Source organism: Eulemur rufifrons, chromosome 29, assembly GCF_041146395.1.
Source record: "Eulemur rufifrons isolate Redbay chromosome 29, OSU_ERuf_1, whole genome shotgun sequence".
In the NCBI taxonomy this organism is placed as follows: Eukaryota; Metazoa; Chordata; class Mammalia; order Primates; family Lemuridae; genus Eulemur; species Eulemur rufifrons.
Window position 1 is genome coordinate 39,506,356 of NC_091011.1, and position 18,812 is coordinate 39,525,167.

The 18,812-nt window shown below is 34.8% G+C and overlaps 1 protein-coding gene across 1 annotated transcript in view; it reads right to left on the minus strand.

The window, feature by feature from the left end:
- Window positions 1–18,812, minus strand: part of PHF14 (PHD finger protein 14) — a 162,621-nt gene that overhangs the window by 118,760 nt on the left and 25,049 nt on the right. The window contains exons 5-6 of the mRNA XM_069461412.1: window positions 6,558–6,717; window positions 1,373–1,484 (exon numbers count right to left, since the gene is read on the minus strand). Coding sequence (XP_069317513.1) covers window positions 1,373–1,484; window positions 6,558–6,717 — 272 coding nt within the window. The remainder of the gene's footprint in view (window positions 1–1,372; window positions 1,485–6,557; window positions 6,718–18,812) is intronic.

Below are 18,812 nucleotides of genomic sequence, written 5' to 3' on the forward strand. Positions count from 1 at the left end.
TTTTTAACTATACCTTAAAGGCATCAGAGAGGTAACATAACAATGTAGAATTATCTAAGGACCAGGAAAGTGAGTTCAGTGTTTGGGCTTGCTTTTCCCCCTGGGGCTAATTAATTCTGGAAAGGGCAACTGAGGATAGTTCAATAGCAATTACTCAAACTAAAGCATAAGAGTATTGGGTCTGGGGTTGGGGTGAACGAGGAGGAAGATGCTTGGAAGGAGAGATTAGAGCTCAAGGACAATATTCTGATTATAATATATCATCAAATTTCTGAATTTTCAGTATCAGAATTTTCTAAGATGTAACAAGCTGTAAGTTCTTGCTATGTCAAAAGGTTTGTGTCTCCCCAAAATTCTTATGTCGGAACCTAATATCCGATGTGATCATATTAAAAGATGGGGCCTTTGGGAAGTGATTAAGTCATGAGGGCTCTGACCTACTGAATAAGATTAATGCACTTATAAAAGAGGTTGAAAGGAGCTGCCTCGCCGCCTTCTTCCATGTGAAGATGCAGCAATAAGGTGCCATCTTTGAAGCAGAAAGCAAGCCCTTACCATTACACTGAATCTGCTGGCACCCTCATCTTGAACTTCCCAGCATACAGAACTGTGCACAATAAATTTCTACTGTTTATAAATTATCCAGTTTGTTTTGTTATAACAGCCTAAAAGGAGTCAGACAGTTCCCTAACCCACCTTTAATATGTTACTGATGCTATTCAAGAGTCTTCCTTCCTAATTTCCCTACAGACATTAAAGAAAAGAGAATATATCGGTGCCCAAGCAGCTCTAGTGTTCCTAGGATGTTTGTAGTAATTATATACTGAAGTTTAAGTTAATAAAGTGAAAATTTTTAATCATTTATAATCCTAGAGCTCAATGAATAACAACCAATTTGTAAACTATCAAGGCTGAGAATCATTTGCTAGGCAGTAGGTTATGTAGTAATGCAGATAAAAAGAGTCCTTGAAACCTAAATAAAATAAAGGGTACTTCTTATACTTTTTTTAAAAAATAATTTTGATAAATTCCACTTCAAAAGTCAAAAGTAAAAAATTAGGTTTATATTTGATTCAACTAATTATAAACAAAGCTTTGTTCTATGTACTAGGCGGTATGAAAAGTGCCAGGGAAATAGCAGTAGTACCAATTACCATTCTACCCCGTAAGTTATTATAAATTAAGAATATGTGGCAGAATTTATACATTATTGGGATTCTGGGATAACTACTATCAATAATAAATGTGTTAGCGCTACACAGCATGATTACTAATAAGCATTTCTATAGTCAGCAATGATATAAATAAAAAGCCATGTAAACTAACAAATAAAAACTTTCTCTTTTAGACAATCAAAAACACTTTGTCTCACCTTTGCACCATATTTGGAATAGTTCATTTCTGTTAGTGTCACTGGTCGTAATTTGTCAATATCTCCAAAGGCTACTCCAGGAACATACAGGGCACAAACAATATGAACCCATCTATAAGAAGAGAAAATATGATTTTGCTATCAAATCCTTTCATGAAATTCCCACATGGAAAACAAACATATAAAACATGTGCCATCTCAAAATACTACTGTAAGAATTCTGTGATAAAATGTTAAAATCTCACAATCTCAGACACATAACTGAAGAATTCTGAACACCTATAGAATGACAGAAAAGGGACTACGATTACTTCAGTAGCTTAGCCAAAACTGAAAGTTAACAACTATAATTATCTTCCGCTAAAATTCACTGCACTTTGCACTTATCTGCTATTCTTAAATATTTGCATAAAACAACTATTCAAATGAAACAAAACATTATTTTCATATGCATGGAAAAGTATTCACATATTTTAAGCACTTGGAGAATTAAGGATCCTAATTTAAGAAGGGTGAAGTTACTCTGCAGTAATTAGGTAAAATTGCTTTCTTGTTACTCTTGTTACTCTTTTCCAAAAGCTGATAGGTAATCTTTAAAGACATATTTTAAAACAGTTTTTGTATACAGTTTGACTTTCTTTCCAGGTTAAAACTGATTGCTGGAAGAAGGTACAGATCAAAGTTATAATAATATAAGCAAGTCATATTTTCATTCATCTCATCTGTTCACTGTACAACTTATATAATAAAATTTATTGTACAACTTATGTACTAAATTTATATGTGCTAAATATAATTTTAAAGTCTGAATGATGTAACAAAAAATGCTCAGAGTTTCAGCACCCTAAAAAATGGGGGGAGTTGGTTCTAATTTCATTTTTTTTAAAACTACTCTGAGCCATTTTTAGTATACTAGGCACCTTTTGTGTTTGCTTACAACCAAACTGTGGGATCAATGACTTTGAAATTTAAACAACAGATCTATATCACTTTTGTAAAAAAGGGTATAAAAATGAGATGGGAGCTCTCTATTAACCTTGTGAATATGTTAACAACAAATTTGGCTTTATCACAACTTAAGATGCTGTGAATGCTACATGGTTCTGGTTTTGTGATGCATTATGAGTCTTAAAGGACTAAGACTAAGAATCATTCTATAGCGGTACCGGGAAAAATAGTCATAAATCTTCTTAAAAGTTATTTTTTTATTGGGAAGAAAATCCAAGGTTTTGAGATTTTTCTTGATATAACATTTTAATCCAACCTCCCAAATACATCCTGTGGAGTTCAATATAAAGATACCCATCTTCAACAAGCAGCTGCTTTCTCAATTTAATTTGCGCAGTTTTTTCATGCTCCACTGATGTATTAAATGCCGCTGTACTCTGTAGGAGTTTATCTTTGATAAACCCAACAGCTGGCTGCTTGCTTCATACTGACCTTCTTGAAATGTTTTAGTACAAGTCACATAAATACTACAAATTTAAACTGCCATTTCAGTGTGATTGGCACACAAGTGTATCATTTCCCCCAACCACTCATGTAAGGATACCAACTTGAGTCCTTATTAAAATACATATCAAAGTCAGTGAAAATCACAGCCAAGACAATTTTGATCCTTTTTAATACCAGCTGTAAATAGTCTTTTGCCCGTTTGTTTAGCTGCACATACTTCACAACTTTGTAATTAAGACAAATCTGAAAATTAAAAAAAAAAATCTTCCTTGTTACTTTACCATCAATTTTGCTTGCAGCTATGATGACAGATGTTGATTGGGGAAAGGAACAGAAAACAAGTATCACATAAAACCACCAAAAAACAAAGTGTCAGAATTGTCATTCTAGAATAAACTATTAACAGATTATTTTAAGTTATATATATTAATAAAGCAGACTAGAAAAATACTTCTCAAAAGATTCTCTTTTGAGAATGGATTAATCAATAAAATTAGATTTTGAAATGCGTTATATCTGTAGTGCCTTTACAGCTTATAAAACAAATTCACTTGCAGTATATTATTTTCAGCCCTTCATTCCTTCATTCAGTAATCAATTACTAGGTGTCTACTAGGCATGGAGCAACACAAAGACAGTCTGAAAGTTATAAAGATGTACATGAAGTGCTTACAGCATAGTATCTCACTCACTGTCTTCACTCAAAAAAGGTTAACTACAAGAAAAAAAAGTCCAAAAGCTTCTGGTGAGTAGGAGATTGTTATTCTCATTTTGCATATCAAGAAATGGGTTCAGAAGGATTAAATGATTTTCAAATATAATAAAGTTAGCAAGTGACAGACCGAGACTTAAAGGAGCTAGCAAGTGATGGAACTGAGACTTAAAAAGAAGCACCATAATGTTTATTTTAAAAAATTAAAGAATTTAGTTCAGAGCCACATTTCATTCACAATAGACAACCAATAAAGGACATGAAGAAGAAGAGTATGTCTAATATTTCCCATAATCAGGTTTATAAGAACACTTAAGATAAAATCTCACCAAAAGATACAAAAATTTAACAAGAATGTACTGATGGTTTTCTAACATTAAATCACATTATTTTCTATGCAGAACTTCCAGCTCCCAACAAGAATAGAGGGGGAGAAGTCTAATTAAGCCCTGTGATATAAGTCAACTTCAAAACTTTTTCCATTCTTTCTATACACAACTCTTTCTTTTCCCCTGCTTTCCATTTGAAGATAGAATACTAAAAGGCTTGTCAAATTTTCTTGGCTTTTTATGCCTTGAATCAAGTTAGTACCACAACCTCCAAAATATATCAAGGCCTAAAATTTCCACTATAGCCTATAGGTGAATGTGGACAACAACACAAATAAAGTGTTCAAATAGTATTACACGTAAAAGAATTTTTGCCAGGCTGCACCACCAAGGGAAGTATAATATCCACGGTGGCCAACACAAATGCAAAACTAAATGGGTAAAGAGGTGTCACTTTTCTTCATTTAGAAACAACTTTACAAGTTGCTTTGTGGATTATGATAGCATGAAAAGACAGCTATTTTACAACTTTTCAATAGAACTTGTAAATTATTGACAAGGAAGAAAAAAAATTCTCTTCCCTAAAAGTAAGTTGTGTTTTCCAAAGTTGCCTTACTTATTTGTCATAATTTATCACCATAAATTTCAACTCTCAGGATTGGTAGAGTTACCAAAAAAATGTATGCAGCAGCTGGTACTCCATGATTACCTTAAATAAGTAGAGCAATATTGGTAATGAGGAGGCACTAGCAGTAGCTGCAGCAGCAGTAGGAGGAGTAAGGACCATTTACTATGTTCCAGAAACTGTACTAATTGTTCTATATAAATTATCTCATTTAATCCTCCAAACAGTGCTAAGGAAACAGAGGTATGAAAACGTTAAATCATTTGTCTAAAACCATAGTAAAAAAAGACCAGAATCCAAATATAGGCAGTCCAACTTGAAAGTACACACTTTTAATACTTACTAAACTCCCTAATTCTAGGCCAAAGTCAGTCCAAACATAATGTCCACGTCTATGATATAGACCACAGATTCATGTCAATATATCAAAATATGTTATATATTTATTTTATTTTATTTTTGGATAGGGGATGAAGAAGGAAGATTTCCAGTCAGTTTTCCTGAACATCAACACACAGGGTTCACCAAGATTCCATGGCAGAGTCAATGCTATCTCAGCAATCTTGTATGGCAACATTTCTCAAGGGCCTGTCCACCAATTGAGGCAAAAATGAGAAAAATAAAAATACTTTTTGCCTTAGTAGAGTAAAATTTATTTAATTTAAAAGCCTATCCTTTATTTTAGGACAAAATGTATCCTACCATTTTCAATGTTAAGATGATGGTGATAATTTATATAGATTATCTATATAATATTAAACATGTTTAATAAAAATAATGAAACATCCTTATGTGGCAAAATAAAAACTTAAGGACCCCCCTCTTATATTGGGGAAGATGGGGAAGAGAGTAATCTATACAAAATACAAAAGGTTAAAAACTACTCTTATATTTAAGTCACCAACCCCAAATGGCAGTCTCATGGAAAAAAACATGAAAGACATCAACACAATTATGATGACGGCTGCTAAAAGACGATAACAAACATGAGTATGAATGTAGTGAAAAAAACACAGGTCTTTCTACCAGTTATCAATTTATTGCCTCTCAACTCTAAATTCATACGTCAATACCTGCTCTACAATAATGGGCACAATTTCTTCAGCAGTTCTCCTTCACAGTCAGCATGACATTAAGCTCAATAGTAGAGGGCACTGCAAGTTCAACGGTAGAGGGCATTGTAGGAGGTGGGGGGGAGGGCGGGGGGGGGTGCCGGTTCTCAGCAGAGATGGGCAGAGAATCTCTTATGTGCTCTGGCCCAGCCACACACACAGTCCTTCAGTGACCTCACAGCCCTGATTCAACCTGGAGATCATTTTCCATGGCCCTCTCAACATAGACAGCACATACTCAGGCTTCAAACCAGTGCCCTAGCTTCCCCCTGCAAACTGTACCAGCTACTCACTTATCAAGAACTGCAGACCAACTCTGGCCCAAGCAAACCAGCATACTTCTCTGCTACCCAGTAGGCTATAGCTGCAATTTCACCAACAAAGTCTGAACCCCAACCTAAGGAAAGAGGGCATCCTTCCAATTTTGTCTTTCTTGGATAATCGCTTTCAACCCCAGAGTATCCTTGGGAGTTCTTTTATATTTTATGGTTACTCTTTGGTCATAGCTTAATAATTCTGTATACTACACTTCCCCTTTTTAAATCACCGTATAGGTTCTATCTCCTAATATACTTTTAAAGTCTGACAAGACAGATCTGGGTTCAAATTTAACTATTCACCAGTTTGTGGCCTTGAACTAATAAATTATTTAAATGATCTGTGCCCTGGCTACTACACCTATAAAAAATGTTACCACCTGCCTCATCATAGGGTCATTATTAAGATTAAATGAGATCATGGATATAAAGGCAAATGCAGGTACTCAATAAATGGTTTTTCCTCCCTCCTTTCCCCATCTCTAGCCTACTGGCCATTTATTCTATGCCAAGATGATAAAAAACAATCAAATGAAAGTGTGTAACTCAGAAAATCATAAACAGAAGAATAAGATAGTCAAAAGCAGACACATTATAAGGTAGGCATATGAACCCAACATAATTAAGACATCAACCTTCCAGCATCTGTCTCCTTGAAAATTCCATCCTGATTAGGACATAGTTCACAACTAGGAGAAACACCACATTTACAGGCATCACAAAACCAAGGTTCAGTGGAGTTTTCAGAAGCTGAACTCATAATAGAATCACTCTCTCCATCAACTCCATAACAACCTAAAAAAAAAAAAAAAGAAACAGTATAATTAAATAGGGTTTTTTTTTCTAAACTCACATTTATAATTTCACAAGAAAAAAAGGAAAAAGGGAAACAAGGAGAGAAAAAAATCTGAAAATCCAATTGTTTATACCAATATTAAAGCACAAAAGTAAAATCATTTTATAAAAATAGTTTGTCACCTAATATAATATATATAATGAAATAAATGACATTTTAAAGTAGTTTAGTTGTACTGGAAAAGCATTAAAAGTGGGAAAACAGTTAATAATTTTTTAATTTTTTAAAAATATAAAAATACGAACTGTCACTAAGAAGACATCAGATTAATGAAATATTAGATAGTCAATATTTCTTTAGCTCCCTTTGTACCAAGTACTAGAATATACATATAAAAGACCAAGCTCATGAAAAACAAACAAACAAAAAAGATTTTGATCTTTTGGAGGTGGCAGATTGTAACAAAAACTCATATACCCATAAATGCAAAGTAAATATTATTAAAAGGAAAGTAATACAGAAACATACACACACACATAAATTAAAGCTATAAAACAATTTGAAAAGTTCAAGCTAGAGTTAGACAAGCTAAGTTCCAGTCACAACTGAGCCAATCTCTAACTACATGAAATATTTAATCTCTTTAAAAATTTAAAATTCTTCTGTCTTCTGTAAAAATTGATCCATAACTGAAATGAATGATAACAACAGATCATTCTCTTTTGTCCTCTTCTCATTCACTAAACTCGATATTCTGAGAGGATTTAGATGAATTATTTAGGCAGATAATGTGATAAAAATCTTTAAACATCCTTATGATCACACCTAACAAGATAATTCAGCATAGTTCTTTACATTTTAGAGTAGGACATGATATATTTCAACTATCTTCCAATTATGAAAAGCAAAAAGTTTCCTTATTAACTCAAATATATACGTCTGGAGTTACAAATTACAGTTAACCCTTGAACAACATGTGTTTGAACTGTGTGCGTCCACTTATATGCAGATTTTTTCCAACTAAACACGAATAGAAAATACAGTATTCACAGAAGGAAAACTCACATATGTGAAGGGCCAACTTTTCATATACTTGGTTTCCACAGAGTGAACTCTGGGACTTGAGCATGGACGATTTTGGTACACATAGGGGTCCTGGAACCAATCCCTAGCATATACTAAGGGACAACTATACATTTAAATTTATTAGTGCTTCCAGATCAAGTCAAAATATTTTCTTGATTTTGAGATTATAAAGTGTAGATCAGACGTCAAAGATGTAAGCCAACCAGAAATTCAGATAGGACTTCACTGACATTTTGGTAAGATCAGGTTCTCATAATTAAAAATCCTAAAACTCAATTTTGTCTACGAACTCAGCATTGATGAAGCTCTCGGTGCCTGACAAACCAACCAAACTCACTAGTAAGTAATGCCACACTCATTACCATGAATAATTCTTTCTCAGCATCAACACACCTAGAAGACTGTATTAGTACCAACAAAGTACTGATAAACAGAGAATCTGATAAAGGATAATTGAAACATTCTGAGAGGTCATTTCATCTGCAGTATAAAAAACCATGCTGAATAACTGACGGCTTACAATAAAGAGCCGTCCCTTCTCTAGGGACAATAGTCATGACTCCTAAACAGCTTTCTTTTTCCCAAATGGTTTCCCACATACTGATTTCATATTATCCAATTTCCATTCTTCTAAAAAGGAAAACACTGCCCTTATGTTAACATATTCTTCAGAGAAACAATTTAATGCCTATATAGTAATGAAATAGACTGTAATTTAATTCTAGTCCTGATATATACATCTTTAGGTTTGGGCATTTCTCCAATCTCCTAAGACACATTTATTACATCTCAAGATAGGTCACTTTTAAAGATAACCAAATAACAACCATCCCAGGATACTTTTGACCAAGTTTATTCTAAAAGGATAGTCCTTGTGGCAAATTCTAAGAGGCACTCAAAGTAACCCCTAATAAACAATGACACCAAAAAAAGCCACTATGAGAAACATGTGTCAGTGATAATCATCTCTCAAAAGTCTTCACCACACAGGTAAAGTTGATATGCATCCAATGTAAGATCATGTGATTATGTGAACTGGTTCTACACTAAACAGACAATAGAAGTCTAAGTTGGAGAATGACCTCTCACAACCACCAAAGACACCCAAATTAAAATAAATAACCAAGTATATACATAAATAAATGAATGAACGAATGGATGAATAAATAAATACTGAGTCAACCAAATCACCCACAAGAAAGAAAAGAACCATATAAAACTAGTAAATAGTTTTAAATCACCAACATTAATTCACTTGATGTCATTATAGGTCAATAGTTACATGTAATTATCTCATTCATAATTAAAATAGTCTAATAATGGGCAGAAACCTAAACACTTGGTTTGCAACTATGACTAACATAAGCTGCCTCAAGCAAATCCTTAATTTTTTTTTTGGTGAGACAGGGTCTTGCTCTGTTGCGCAAGCTAAAGTGTAGTGCTATTATCATAGCTCCTTGCAACCTTGAACTCCTGGGCTCAAGCAATCCTGCCTCAGCCTCCCAATTAGCTGGGACTACAGGTGCCAGACTTCTGGCTATTATGTTTTGTTTTTTTGTTTGTTTTTTAGAGACAAAGTCTCACTATGCCCTATGTGGCTCAAGTTGGTCTCCAACTCCTGGCCTCAAGCGATCCTCCCACCTTGGCCTTCCAAAGTGCTAAGATTGCAGGCACAAGCCACGCTGACCAGCCCAAATCCTTATGCTATGCAAAGGTTTTATAATAGTGAACTTTAATACAATCTGAAAGTCATATAAAACAATGCCAAAAAAAAAAAAGATTTTAAAGAAACTAGACTACAGCACACAAGGAATCAAAACTCATTAATTTCTTTAATGTCATTAAGTTGCGGTTAGCAATCATCATCTTTACCACGTTTGTTTAGATATACATTTTAAATGCAAAATCATAAAATTAAAAGGAAATAAAATTTTCTTCTTGGGATCAGCTATTATTGCTTCCAATAAAATTTTTCTATAACAGCAAGAGTAAGTAAAATGTTATAATCAAAGAAAAATCATAAAACAATAAGTCAATCTATTTTCTCAGTGGGCTATGCAATACCATGGGAGGGAGTGAATATCTATTTTCTTTACAAAATCATGCAGCTTTGAAAAAATTCTTTCAAACTAGATAAAATCTGTATTCACACAAAGTAAGCAATTAACAAGATAATAAAACCCTTAGGGGCTATCCAACTTGTTAACTTCACTCAGTAAAATCAAGGTAAATCACAGAAGTTTACTTTTTAGAATAAAGTAAAATTTCAATTCTATTTTTAAAGACACGGCAAACTTGTGCACATCTGTAGAGTTTTAAACCTCCTTCACACCACCTTAGGAGTGATTTCTGAGCTCAACTCCTAGGAAATTCCTCCTTTGTAATGTAGAAGATAGGTATTGAGCAAGCTCAGAGAATCACGAGCAAGGGGATAAATATTTCTTCTTCAGCTTCACTGACCCTGAAAAATGATCCACACTGTGTCATTACCTTTACAGAGTTCTTTACTTGGTACTTTCACCTCCCACTTTTTCTCTATTTCTTTGCCATAACTGTTGGGTTTACTGAGTTCTAAAAATCAAAGTTCTACAACTTTAATCCACTTTAACTAATGACTAAATAAATACATTTTGAAATCTCTCTTTCTTCTATACAAAACATGAGTATGGAAAAAAAAATTTTATATGAGTAAACATGTAAAATAAAAAATTTAGAAACATGTAAAACTCATTTCATGTGTTATGTTTTCAAATGTGCAACATAGAAAACATGTTTCTATAGCTATTTAATAAGGATCAGTGGAAATAACCCAAATGCCCATCAATACATGATTGGATTAGTAAGCTGTGGTATATGTATACCATGGAATATTACTCAGCTATAAGGAATAATGAAGATACGACATCTCTATGGTTCTCCTGGAGAGAGTTGGAACCCATTATATTAAGTGAAGTATCCCAAGAATGGAAAAACAAGCATCACATGTACTCACCAGAAAATTGGTTTCCCTGATCATCACCTAAATACAAATCTGGGAACGACACCAATTGGATATCAGACTGAGGTGGGGGGTGGGGAAGGGGATGGGGGTATGCCTACACAATGAGTGCATTGCACACCGTTTGGGGATTGATAACGCTTGAAGGTGCTGACTCGGGAAGGGGGGGGTGGGGAAGGGAGGGATATACACCTACATGATGGGTGCAACACGCACTATCTGGGGAACAGACACGCCTGGAGCTCTGACTTGGGGGGAAAGGCGGTACATGGGCAACGTATGTAACCTGCAATTCTGTATCCCCCATAACAATAAGATGAAATAAAAAAAAAAAAAAAAAACACCAAAAAAAAAATAAGGATCAACCTCTGACTAACATATACAATCTACACAAATCATATTTAAGGAAAAAATAATACAAAATGCGTTTACAATTGTTTTGAATTGTGCAAAGATATGGGTAATCCAAATGAGTGAACATTTTCCCCATTCAGCTTTTCAGTCTTCTAGCTTCTGGCTATGTAACTTTGGACAAACCAAATCTCTAAGGCTTAGTTACTTTATCTGCAATACGTGTTTAATAGTATCTATCCTAATTATCTCTCCCTATATAAAGGAGAAAAACAGAAACACAAAAGTTGCCACTTAAAAACATAAAATACTTGTTCTGTATTTAACATCCTATCATTAGGCTTTCGATTACAAAACTCAACAAGAAAAAAGTTGGGTTTTTTCGTTGTTTTTGAGACAGGGTCTTGCTCTGTCACCCGGGCTAGAGTGCAATGGTGTGATCATAGCTCACTGTAGCCGCAAATTTCTGGACTCAAGCGATTCTCCTGCCTCAGCTTCCCAAGCACCTAGGACTACAGGCATGCACCACCATGCTTGGCTAATGTTTTTATTTATTTTTCATACAGACAGTGTCTTGCTATATTGCCCAGGCTGATCTCCAACTCATGGCCTCATGCAATTCTCCCACCTCGGCTTTCCAGATTGCTAAGATTACAGGTGTGAGCCACCACACATAGCCTAAAAAAGATTTTAAAATGAGTAATACCATTTATGAAAAAAGAAGTACCTATAACATGCATAATACTTGTCACAAATATGTCCTAAAGTATAAAAGAATCAAAGTACTTATGAAGTCTAAATGTTACAACTTGAACATACTCTACTACCTAGTAAACACTGATGAGGATATCTTTTTGCATACACTAAAAAATAAAAAGGTCTAGGGCTAGGCTAACAGCAGACTAAAAATAAACAAATAATGGGGGAAAACATCTCTTAGTAGGCATTATCTTGTTTAATGCATAGTAACTAAACCTGAGGGCAAGTGCTAGTAAGTGCACTGCCTAATATTCCCTCATGTACTGTGACATATACCTGATGTTTTTCTTCAGACACGCTGCTATCAGTATATCAGGATAAGTGACATCACAGTCAGGAGTACCCTACTATTACAAGTCAGTTACAAGATCTTGCCACAAAGGTGTTTATACTAAGTGACAGACTGCAGACCCCAGATTTCAAAAAGAAAAGTAGAAGCTTCCCTGCTAAGATCAGGTACAAGGCAGGATGTCCTCTCTCACTACTGCTTTTCAACATTGGTAATGCAGTAAGACAAGAAAGGGAAATAAAAGGTAGACAGATTAGGATGGAAGATCTTTGTTTTCAGATGACATGATTGTCTATGCAGAAAATCTGAAAGAACTGGCAAAAAAATCCTGGAACTAATAAGTGATTATAGCAAGACTGCAGGATCCAGGTTAACATACAAAAACCAATCAATTTTTTGCATACCAGCAATGAACAAGTGGAATTTAAAATTAAAAACATAATACCATCTACATTAGCACCCCCCCAAAAAACCTTAGGTATAAATCCAACAAAATATTGGCAAGATCTTTATGAAGAAAACTACAAAACTGATGAAAGAAATCAAAGAAGAACTAAATAAATAGAAAGATGTATGTTCACGGATAGGAAAACTCAATATTGCCAAGATGTCAGTTCTTCCCAAATTGATCTATAGATTGAATGCAATCACAATCAAAATCCCAGAAAGATATTTTGTAAATATTGACAAACTGATTCTAAAGTTTACATGGAGAGGCAAAAGACCCAGAAGAGCCAACACAACATAAAAGGGCAAGAACAAAGTCAACAGAGTGACACTTCCAACTTCCAACTTACTATTAGGTCATTAAATACGAAATGTCTGATTTCTAATCAAAAGTTTAGTTTATTATATCTCAAACAAGAAGCAGTACAATTAATCAAAGTATATGCCTAAACTATTGACACAGTTTTGTCATCTTAACAGTAGCTTATTTATGCCAGCAGCAAAGAAGCATGAAAAGCAAGTGGCAATGAAATTGCCAGAGGCATTTTCTATAGCTTATTGAGAATTGAATATTTTTCCTTGCAAAAAGTGATCCAAAGCCTGGAAGAAGTGGTAATCAGTTGGTGCAAGGTTTGGTGAATGCAGTGGATGATAGAGAGCTTCCAAGTCCAGCTTCTGGAGTTTGAGCAGCGTTGTTTGTGCAACATGTGGTTGAGTGTTGTCTTGCAAGAGGATTGGCCTGTCTCTATAGACCAATCTCTGCTTCTTAATCGCAAGCATCCTCATCATTTCATCCAATTGGTTGCAGTAGACATCTGCTGTAATCGATTGACCAGGTTTCATGAAGCTGTAGTGGATAATACCAGTAATGGACCACCAAATAGACACCATTAGCTTTTTTGGATGAATATTCGGTTTTGGACTGTGTTTCGGCAATTCATCTTTATCCAACCATTGTGCCAAACACTTGTGATTATCAAAAAGAATCCATTTTTCATCACAAGTAACAATACAATACAGTTAGATATTGTTTGCCTTTATGTTGTAACAGCAAAGGCAAGTTTCGAGATCGTTTCTCTTCTGACGCTCTTTTAATTCATGCAGTACCCATCTACCCAGCTTCTTTACCTTGCCCAATGGTCCAATATTATTGGAATAGTGATGTCAAATCCTTCTGCTAATTCATGCATAGGCTGAGATGGATTCACTTCCACTACAGCTTTCAGCTTATCATTATCCACTTTGGTCTCAGGTCACCCACATGGCTCACTTTCAAAATTAAAATCACCAGAATGGAACTTCTCAAACCATCAATGTACTATATGTTTATTAGCCACATCCTTCCCAAACACTTCATTAATATTTTGAACTCTCTGCGCTGCACTGGTTCCATGACAGAACACATAGTCGAAAATAACACAAGTTTTTGACATATCCGTGGTTTCACAAAAATTACACTAAAAAAAAAATGTAAAAGATAATCACAAGACAAAATGTGCGTTTGAAAGACTGAGGATGTACCTTCACAATAAAAATCAAATAAGAAGTGCCAAAGTGAAATGTCAGAGAAATCAACTGTCAAACTTAGTACTCAAGGAAATTGGACATTTCATACTTAATAACCTAAATCTAAAGCTACAGTAATCAAGACAGTATGGTATAGATTAAAGAACAAATAGGTCAGTTGATGGAATAGAACCGAACCCAGAAATAGACCGACATAAATACAGTCAACTGCTCTTTGACAAAGGAGCAATACAATGAAGCAAAGACAGTTTTTTTGAACAAATGGTGATGGGACAACTAGACATACACATGTAAAAAAATGAATCTAGAGAAAGACCTTCTACTCCTCACAAAAATTAATTCAAAATTGATCATAGACCCAAATATAAGATGCAAAATTATAAACTACAAAATAACAAGGGAGAAAATCTAGATGATCCTCAACATGGTGATGACTTTAGATACAAAACCAAAGGCATGATCAATGAAAGAAATAATTTATAAGTTGGACTTCATTAAATTATATCTGTTGCTCTGTGAAAGATATTGTCAAGAGACGGAAAAGACAAAACACAGACTGGGAGAAAATGTTTGCAAAAAACATATCTGATAAAGAACTGTTATCTAAAACATATAAAGAACTCTTAAAACTCAACGAGAAAACAAATAACCCATTTAAAAAATGGGCAAAAGAACTGAACAGACACCTCAGCAAAGAAGATAGACAGATGGCAAATAAACATATAAAAAGATACTCCATGTCATATGCCATTAGGGAAGTGCAAATTTAAACAACGAGATACTATGATATATATGTTAGAATAGCCAAAATCTAGAATACTGACAATATCAAATGCTGGTGAGGATGTAGAGCAACAAGAAAGTTGATAAGTTCTTGGCTGATAGCAGAATAAACGACAAAGGACACATTATGGAGCCATTTAAAATATTACAATTCCATCCTATTGCTTATATAATTAGAGGAAATTATCTAAATAAATTTTGAAATATACTTTTTTTTTTATTATTTCATCTTGTTATGGGGGATACAGAATTGCAGGTTACATACGTTGCTCCTGTACCGCCTTTCCCCCCAAGTCAGAGATCCAGGCGTGTCTGTTCTCCAGGTCGTGCGCGTTGCACCCATCATGTAGGTGTATATCCCTCCCTTCCCCACCCCGCCTTCCCGAGTCAGCACCTTCAATCGTTATCAATCCCCAAACGGTGTGCAATGCACTCATTGTGTAGGCATACCCCCATCCCCTCCCCCACCCCTCACCTCAGTCTGATATCCGATTGGTGTCGTTCCCAGATTTGTATTTAGGTGATGATCAGGGAAACCAATTTTCTGGTGAGTACATGTGATGCTTGTTTTTCCATTCTTGGGATACTTCACTTAATATAATGGGTTCCAACTCTCTCCAGGAGAACCATAGAGATGTCGTATCTTCATCATTCCTTATAGCTGAGTAATATTCCATGGTATACATATACCACAGCTTACTAATCCAATCATGTATTGATGGGCATTTGGTTTGTTTCCACATCTTTGCTATTGTGAATTGTGCTGCTATAAACATTCGGGTACATGTGTCTTTGTCAAAGAATGACCTTTTTTCCTTTGGGTATATGCCCAGTAATGGGATTGCTGGGTCAAATGGCAGGTCTACTTGAATCTGTTTAAGATACCTCCATAATGCTTTCCACAGGGGTTGCACTAGTTTGCAGTCCCACCAGCAGTGTATTAGTGTTCCTGTCTCTCCACACCCATGCCAACATGTGTTGTTTTGGGTTTTTTTGATAAAGGCCATTCTCATCGGAGTTAAGTGATATCTCATTGTGGTTTTGATTTGCATTTCTCTGATGATTAGGGATGTTGAGCATTTTTTCATATGTTTGTTAGCCATTCTTATATCTTCTTTCGAGAAGTTTCTATTCATGTCATTTGCCCACTTTTTGATAGGGTTGCTTGATTTTTTCTTGCTGATTTTCCTGAGTTCTAAATAGATTCTTGTTATCAGTCCTTTATCTGATGTGTAGTATGCAAAAATTTTTTCCCATTCTGTAGGTGGTCTGTTTATTCTCTTGACTGTTTCTTTGGCTGTGCAGAAGCTTTTTAGTTTAATCATGTCCCATTCATTTATTTTTGTTGCTGCTGTGATTGCCTTGGGGGTCTTCTTCACAAATTCTTTGCCTAGGCCAATGTCTGTAAGAGTCTTTCCTACATTTTCTTCTAGAATTCTGATTGTATCACGCCTAAGGTTTAAGTCTGTTATCCACCGTGATTTGATTTTTGTGAGAGGTGAAAGCTGTGGGTCCTGTTTCAGTTTTCTACAAGTGGCTAACCAATTCTCCCAGCACCATTTATTGAATAGGGATTCTTGTCCCCAGAGTATATTCTTTCCCGCTTTGTCAAAAATTAGGTGACTATATGAGAATGGTTCTATATTTGGATTTTCTGTTGTGTTCCACTGGTCTGTGTCCCTGCACTTGTGCCAATACCAGGCTGTTTTAAGAACCACAGCCTTGTAGTATAGTTTGAGGTCTGGCAAATTAATACCTCCCATTTTGTTTTTGTTGCTTAAAATTGCTTTTGCTATACGGGGTCTTCTTTGATTCCATACAAAGTGTATAATTATTTTCTCTACGTCTGTAAAGAATGATGTTGGTAATTTAATAGGGATTGCATTGAATCTGTAGATCACTTTGGGTAGTATAGACATTTTAACAATGTTGATTCTTCCGATCCACGAGCATGGTATATTTTTCCATCTATTTGCAAGTTCTGCTATTTCTTTTCTCAGTGTTTCATAGTTTTCCTTATAGAGGTCCTTTACCTCTTTAGTTAGATATATACCTAGATATTTTATTTTCTTGTCAATCGGAAAACCAAATTAAAGACTCAATACCCTTCAAAATAGCAACAAAGAAAAATGAAATATACTTCTAAAAGACACTGTTTCTTAGTTGGTGTAACAACTTTGTGAAAGTCACCTTATCTTTATAAAACAAATCAGATTATATCATTTTATGCATATATAAGAAATCTCTAAACTGTCTTCCATTTCTGAAAATAAACAAAGTTAACAATTCTGTATTGAAAAGATTTTTCACAAGAAACATAATTTGTCTCAACAAATACAAAACAATCTCTGCTTAGTTAGACAAGCTTATTTTTATGAAAAGTAGCATACGCTAAACGCAAGAACATAAAAGCCAGCCTTGAAAAAGAGTGATTCCCAAATGAAAAAAAAAAATGCACTCAGCCTATAAATGAATTTAATAGTATTAAAGATGGTTAAAACCATAAATATACTAAAATTTCACATAAGTAAAAAGCAATAAACTATATACATTCATAAATAAATATTTTACAGCAAGGATTAGCAGCTTATTGTTTGCATGTCAAAAGAATATGCAATTAATTCATGAGTCACCTATGTTTACAAAAATGTTACACTCCCTTACCTACGTCCTGTTATGAACATAAATATATATAAGCACTATTGCACCCTCTATTTCTACCACCAAATTAGCATTCATAGATAATTTGTGGACAGTTTCATGCTACCTGTCCATTTACTAGAAATATATGCCCATAGCACAGAATCTACTATTCACTTACAAAACTTTATTCTTTGCTCTTATTTATGTACATGTCTTATCTTCCCTATTAGAATATAAACAGTGAAATAGCAGAAACTATACCTCTGCATTCCCCCAGTTCCCTAGCACAAAATTTTGCATTTAAATATATATGTATATCAAATACATAGAGAAAGCTGTGTTCCCCAAATCTCTCATCCTCCCTAGGTAGTAATAAGTTTAGAATCATAATACTAAAGAGCCAGAAATGCTGATAGGCTCTAAGACTCAAAGATAGATAACAGGGAAGTCCAGTACAGTTGAAAAAACAAAGTACAAAACAGTACTTTCTGGGTATGTAGATAATAAAACAATACCTATGGTCATTATGAAGCAGGTCCAAAAGGGACATAGGCATTAGAACACTTCATATCCCTTAATCCTGAAGTCTAGATTACTGATAGGAATACCTGTGATTTTAACTGACCCTTTCCTCTGCTGCATTACATTGTGACCTTTGGATAACTCTCCACCTCTGTTACCCTGGAAACCAGAAAAGGGTAGAATATCAACTATGCTACTTGGAAATATTGCTTATAGTAAATATGATCCTTATTGGTAGATTGTATCTCAACTGGAAAGAACTATAAACACCTGACAGGGACACCTAATTTGGGCTTTTCTGAGTGCTGTGACTCTAATAATGGAGCATGTCCTTGGTACCCATGATTATGGCACTGTTAAAAGGTATGTTGACTCCTGTGCAGGATGAAGCTTCTATGGCAGGGTGACTCCTTACAGCCACCTTAGGGAGATATCATTCATTTTTATCTGAACGGTCTCTTGGGTGAGGGAGGAACAGAGAGGAAGGCAATGAGTCCAAAGAAGACAGCTTCCTGATGACTATGTGAGCTACTATAAAGACTACTACAAAGACTTTCACACAAGAGGAATACATGAGGCTGCCTTGCTGGTGAGCTGCGTTTTTTCCTCCTCTATCATGAATAAAATGATGCTAACTATGGCCTTTCATACTGTTGAAAATCTTAAATTTTAGACACCCTGGAAAGCAC